Source organism: Wolffia australiana, chromosome 14 (assembly GCF_029677425.1).
Source record: "Wolffia australiana isolate 7733 chromosome 14, ASM2967742v1".
Classification (NCBI taxonomy): Eukaryota; Viridiplantae; Streptophyta; class Magnoliopsida; order Alismatales; family Araceae; genus Wolffia; species Wolffia australiana.
The window spans coordinates 9619848-9626698 of NC_135848.1; the positions used below are offsets into that span (position 1 = coordinate 9619848).

The window sequence follows — 6851 nt, forward strand, 5'->3', positions numbered from 1 at the left end:
TATTCTTTTTTGTGGAGTAAATCTTAGACTTCCATAAATAGAGGCAAAGGCATACATTCTTTTTCGAATAACCAGAATAATCAGTTCGTACCGGCAACCTCTAATACTTCGTAAGGAACGCCAATCCGTGTCTCAGTAGAGTTTGTGGAATTTCGACTCGCTTAATCTCAAATATTCAACGACAACAATGAAGAACATGGCAGTTGCATGAGCAATATCTATTCCTTCCAGGTCGTCCAAACCAGGTATATATCTGTGACAACCCATCAACGTAAGCTATCTAATGGGGGAGAGAACGAGCCGAAGACACACTAATACAAAAGATTGCTTCCAAGGTAGTTTTTATAACTCATGAGAGTCAAACCATAAGTAGTTATCGCTTGATCTCTATTCCTGAGCACACCCTGATGCAGATTCGCAAAAGAAGAGTTCCGTTTGTGATTTCATAAGCAAGAAAACTAGCGTATTTTGGATCTCGTTTTATGATTTTAGTGATCCACACGACTACTAGTCATTGCATTTTTTTGAACGACATTGAAAGTTAATCGTGACAAACTAATAGGTAGTGCTCATTCCCTTGGTTCGAAATCAACTTGACGCATAATATAGGCCAACGGTTGGAAGTTTTCAATGTATGAATCTCTGATGAAAAACGAAACCCAAGTTACTAAATAAAATCCCATGATTATTTCTTTTCACTTGAGACGAGGCAAACCTAAACTGGAACATAGATCTTCAAACATGGAAAAAGAGCTTTATTTAATCGCAGAAACGGTTCACATGTTTCACTTAAAAAAGTCGAGGTATTTAACTTGCTAAGAATTAGCTCTTCGTGAGTGAATTTCCCAAGAAAGCCAACTCTAGCAACTAAATCAAAGCTTTAACAACTTCAGACTCAACTTGGTATATAAAAGACCAATAAAAGGCCATACTGGTAAAAAAATGTCCATGTTTGTTTTCACTAGTTTTCAAAATTCTACACGTACGAAATCGAGAAAAGCGTTTCCGTGTTTATTGTCTCAATTTTTAGAATAAATAAGCTGACATTAATTGGTCTGTAAAAGTTCGGCTCACATAAGGATTAGGCACAAGTTTCAACATCTCAGTCCGGACAAACATTCCCGTTGCCGCCAACTTCACTTCGTAGGCAGGAAATTATGTGTGCGGTGCATTTTCCAGAGACCCAGAGGTACATCTCCTTCCAGAGTCTTAACAACGCTCTGAGACACTTTCCACTTATCGCAACTTCACTCAAACGTACTTGTCAAAGCGTGCGACAATGATTCGAATTTTCAAGCCGACAAGAAAACTTATTTATAAGCTAAGAAAAGATCAACAGCAGATTTAGTCTAAAGTGCAACAGTCCGCGTCACCCTCATCTCTTACAGGACGTGAGAAAAGAGATGAGAGGGTTTTACAATAGCTGAGCCAGTAAAACAGCGGGAGCGAGGGCAACTACAAGCATGTATATACACAGCGTAACAAGCTTTGTTCTGCTAAGGAGATGTATGACCGCACTTTGGTACCCTCTGGCCGACGTGACGCACTTCGTGTTTCATGGTGCCATCACGGTGGGGAATGAAGAACATAGGCAATAGCTCCTCATCGTCGCAAACGAATACAGACCGCCGGCAGTGAGCAAGCAACTCCGGCAATCCCTGCCCAATGATGCAAAGATTGTAATGAGAAACCAAGCATTTAACCTAAAGACAATTGAATCTCTTACCTGAACTTTGGCGTATGTGACCTCGCACACCTTCTTCGAATCCAGGAAGTCCCATTTCATGTGATGAAACGCTCGATGTAATTTCATGACTCCATCTGAGCTAGTAAAATTAACAAATGCGTAACCAAGATTGCATCCCGTTCTGCGAACAGATCAGAAGGTTCTATTAAAAATGCGAAATAATATTTACGGGATAATTAAAGTGATAGCAAGCGCTCACTCGAAATCAATAGGGAGGTAGAAGAAGTCGTATTGTGAAGGAGGGTTATGGACGTATTCGCTAGGTGCAGACAACGTGTTTTCTTCACGGCAGTGTGAATCCAGTAAAGAGAGCAGTGCGTTCTTCCTGAAGTCATGATAAGCACTTACGTGTTATTTGAGTTATCAAAAGAAATTGACATATGATAGCTTCCACCTGAGCTGATTTGGAAGGTTTCTTAGCATCACAGTCGTGCGGGGATCTCCGTCTGCGCCAGTCTGAATCTGCAAACTGTCGAGCGAGCTGTCGGCCTCATTGCACTTGCGACGTAAACACCGCAACTTCGGTTGCCACAGTGAACTCAGCACTGGGTTGAAACTTCGCGTCGCAGGCCGGCCCGTCTTCATGCGCCATCGCGGCCCTATACGAACTCCTCGCTTACGGGCCACGAAAGAGCGAGGAAGACCCACGTCAGTCTCGGCGTCGCTGCTAGTCTTCCCCTCGGGCTGTACCACTTTATCTGTTTCGTCACAAAAACTGCTAGGGGGAAGAAGAGTCGCAGGAGGAAAGAGCGGAGTAGCGGGTAGAGCAAAGGAGGGGAGACGAGGAAGCAATGGAACGCGTAGGAATTCCACCCCCACAGTAGGGAAACAGTGAGAAGAGAATGGAGGGTATTTCCCTGCAATCTGTACAACGGAACTCAAAACAGTGAAGCTTGGCAGTAGAGGTTGTAACTGCATTCCCTCGTATAGACAGCACGAAGGGAGAAGAGGTTGAAGAAGAGGATAAGGTTGAGGAAAGCTGATGGAGAAGGAACGAGGCTCCATGGCTGGAGGAGACTCCATGGTTGGTATGAAGACAGGGGCGTGTGGATTCAGTGGAGCCATGGAAGAGAAGAGTAAAGTGTAGATTAGAGAGTGAAGAGTTAGATATCGGCAGGTAGGCAGAGGTAAGGGCTGGTTTTGGATGACGTTAAGAGGCGGTGGAGGATATAATGAAGGGTTTTTGACGGCGGATCCTAATGATGAGATACTGGCAGCGGCGGAATGACGTGAGAGAGATGGATTCGGAGTGTGTTCCAGGCGGTACTGCATTAATAGACGTCTATTCGAACGTATGTCATCCCCGGCTCACGGTGGTTTTGGTTCTTTCGCGGCAGCCAAACGTTCTATGTTATTCATTTATTTCATCGCGAATAACTTAATTGCTGATGGCAACTTTATGGCCTGGTCTTATCGAACTGACCTTTGTAAACAGTAAGACAATGGGGGGACCGGGTGAAGGAACGGCGAATAACTAGGTGTTAGGGTGATAAGGTGGGTTGGAATCCATTCGCATTTAGTTCCCTCCCAGAGATGAGGGTAACGAATTGTTCGACTCTGGATAATCGCATGCTTTTGGGAAAATAGACTGTTGCTCCTTACAGTTTTCTTAGAGTTTGTGGCTGCAAAACGTTATCATATTCACTCCTTCAAAAGATAAGTCTGGCGGCGTCATTCTTCATAATTGAACTGATGAAAGCAGAAGGTTCTAACTGACAGATGCCTGTCTTCTGATATGGCGCGCTTCAATCAGCAGTTTTCCAGCCAAAGAGCTCTATTTCAGAGGCCACTACTGATATTATCTGAATATTTTCCGTCGACAGTTTAACAAACGAGAATAAAGAGGTTGAAAACTGTAATATTTTTTTCTGTTCTAACGAGACCGGGCCGTGGTAGAAAAGATATCGGAGGAGGATTGAAGCCTCGGCCAAATTGTTAAAGCTAACTTTTACCAATCTGATGAAGAAAACCCATGCCTCTCTTCCAGAGGAAATGGGAAAATACTACAAAAGAGCATGAACTTTCGTTTTTGTCTAAAAAATAGCATTAACTTTCATGCTTGTCTGAAAAATAGCATGGGCCAATAAGAAGACGTCACTTGGCGTCTTAATTTTTTGTCAACCATGGTCAACTGCTGACGTAGTAGCCACCATGGCAGCCAGGTGGACTCCACGGTGGCATCCACGTCAGCAGCCGCTGCCGACGCCGCCCGTGTCCGCTGCCGACACAGGTGGGGCAGCGGCGGGGAAGGCGGGAGCAGGCGGCGGCGCGGCGGGGAAGGGGGGAGCGAGCGGGGCAGCGGCGGGGAAGGGGGAAGGGGCCGGCGGAGCGGTGGGGAAGGGGGACGCGAGCAGGGACGCAGCGGGGAAGGGGGGAGCAGGTAGCGGAGCGGCGGGGAAGGGGGGAGCAGGCGGGGCAGCGACGGGGAAGGGGGGAGCAGGCGGCTGCGCGGCGGGGAATGGTGGATGCGGCATGGGCGGCGCATCCACGCCGCATCCCGCCTGCGTCGGCGGCAGAGACGGGCGGCGTCGGTGGCGGCTAGAGACAGGCGGCATTGGCGGCGGCTGCTGACATGGATGCCACCGTGGAGTCCACCTGGCTGTCACGGTGGCTACCACGTCAGCAGTTGACCATGGGTGATTAAAAAAAATAAGAAGATGCCAAGTGGCGTCTTCTTATTAGCCCATGCTATTTTTTAGACAAGCATGAAAGTTCATGCTATTTTTTAGACAAAAACAAAAGTTCATGCTCTTTCGTAGTATTTTCTCCCGAGGAAATATACGAGGACCGTTCTCGTGAGGGGAAAAATCATGATTTGGTCAATTTCTTCTTGAGGCGACATCTAGTTTCAAGTTCTTTTTGACTGTTGAGGCTACCCATGTTGGAGGGAAAACCCGAAGAAGGATTTAATGTGGGCATGCTTGTTCTCCGAATACAATCGGTGTTATTACATAATACATATGTTTCAGAAAATATTTTCCTATGATACTGACAGTAAGATCCAGTTCGAAAGTTTTCCGCCATTTCAGATACTATTCATTCCTCATAAGAGCAATTTGTTTCTCTCGCCTTAGCAATTTTATAGTATTCGAAGCATTTATCAACGAATTGAAAGAGATGGTCTTTGGTTTATGTTGAGATAGTTGTGAACTTGTGAATCGTATTATAATCACTACGGAATACTACATCATAAGCTTCATGCCACGTCTTATTGGCTTTAGAAGGGTTGATACTGTGCAAAGTGCTTTACAACCGTTGTCTTTAGGTCTCTCTCTCTTTCACACTTGCTCTACAGACGACGTCATCCTCTGGTGAGCCCCGAACCTTCTTCGGAAGTGTCTTTTTAATTCGAAATCGCAAGTCATGTACATTCGATTGTTATTTCCACATCAGGGCGGAATTTAATTCGTAGTTCACATAACGGTAATATTTTATTAAGGGCAAATACTACGAAACGGCACCAACTCCATGTTTCGTTCAAAAAGTAGCCCGAACTTTTCATTTTGTTCAAAAAATAGCCCGCGCTAATCAGAAGACGCCATTTGGCGTCTTCTTCTTTTTTTGCCAGCGATGTTTGAACAGCTGACGTGGAGTCCACCTGGTAGCCAGGTAGACTCCACGATGGCATCCACGCCAGGTGGACTCCACATCAGCTGTTTGAACATCGGTGGCCGTTGCCGTCGCTGCCCGTCGCGGGCGGCCACCGCCGCCGCCCATCGCCGCCCGCCGCTGCCGCCCTCTCTCTTTCTCGTTCTCTCCGCCCTCTCTCTTTCTCGTTCTCTCCGCCCTCTCTCTTTCTCGTTCTCCCCGACTCTCATCACCTCTCTCTTTCTCGTCCTCTCTCTTTCCGCCCCTCTCTCTCTCTCTCGACCTCTCTCCCCCTCTCCTGCTCCTTCTCGCTCTCTCCTCTCCGTCTAACCCTCGCTCCCGCCAGTTCTCTCCCTCTCTCATCCCCCTCTCGCGGCGGGCGGCGACGGGCGGCGGCGGCCAGAGAGGGGCGCCCACGGTGGCCGCCCGCGACGGGCAGCGACGGCAACGGCCAGCGATGTTCAAACAGCTGACGTGGAGTCCACCTGGCGTAGATGCCATCGTGGAGTCTACCTGGCTACCAGGTGGACTCCACGTCAGCTGTTCGAACATCGCTGGAAAAAAAAAGAAGACGCCAAATGGCGTCTTCTGATTAGCGCGGGCTATTTTTTGAACAAAATGAAAAGTTCGGGCTACTTTTTGAACGAAACATGGAGTTGGTGCCGTTTCGTAGTATTTGCCCTTTTGTTAATGGATTTGAGTAAAAAAGGCTTATCTGTTTACCTTCCTGCACGGGCGCAACTGACTGATAATCTGGTTCTTCCGCGAATCTGGTTCTTCCGCGAAGAGGGTAGAGAAGTGATCTTCGAGTAGAGAAGTGTTTTTCCCACTACCATTCAAGTAAGTTCAAAAAATTCTTTGGTCGGAGAAAACAAGGACTTAATGTTGAAGATAAAATCCAAGTGCCCTTTCTTTTTCGAGTAAAAATAAATAACAGCATTAAGAAACGTGACTTATGATGTATTAATAACAACATTGGATGACTGCACTTTTATCTTCTGCGAGATGTTGACTAATCTCCCGAATAGTGAAGACTCGAAATGGTCAGGCATACGTTTACACTCACTGTTCAAAACATGACATCAACAAATTTCATTATCATAACATTATTGAATCAATATGTTGTATTTCTCTGAGTCAGCTCGCTCTCTCACGCACTATCTTAGAATACTTTTAAAATTGGTTGTTGAATATATACACTGGTTTAAACCGAACTGTTGGGAATTGAGTTTATTTTTCAGTGTTTTCTATGTCGTTAATCAACATAGTCCGAGCACTTACATATAGAAAACTCCAAAGGTTCTAGCGAGAGACCAGATACTGTTCGCCATGATTTAACTCACGTGTAAATTATAGACTTGGTATTCTTCACTCCTGGGATTTTTAAAACAATATATATCTTTTCCTCTTGCCAAGTAAATAGAGGGCGGAAGCAATGTGCACATTGGTAAGGTTACTATGGACAAATGGCCGTGATCCTCCGTGGACCCTCGTCTTTAGGATGTCTATGTTAATA

At 45.9% G+C, this 6851-nt stretch overlaps 1 protein-coding gene across 1 annotated transcript; it reads right to left on the reverse strand.

Annotated features, from left to right (window-relative positions):
- Nucleotides 1–1327: 1327 nt before the first annotated feature.
- LOC144712046 (uncharacterized) lies at nt 1328–2955 on the reverse strand. Its single transcript, XM_078586219.1, has 4 exons — nt 2142–2955; nt 1947–2072; nt 1727–1868; nt 1328–1658 (listed from the first exon to the last, which is right to left on the reverse strand). The coding sequence occupies exons 1-4, from the start codon at nt 2810–2812 to the stop codon at nt 1497–1499; spliced, it is 1101 nt and encodes a 366-aa protein (XP_078442345.1). The 5' UTR covers nt 2813–2955; the 3' UTR covers nt 1328–1496.
- Nucleotides 2956–6851: the final 3896 nt, after the last annotated feature.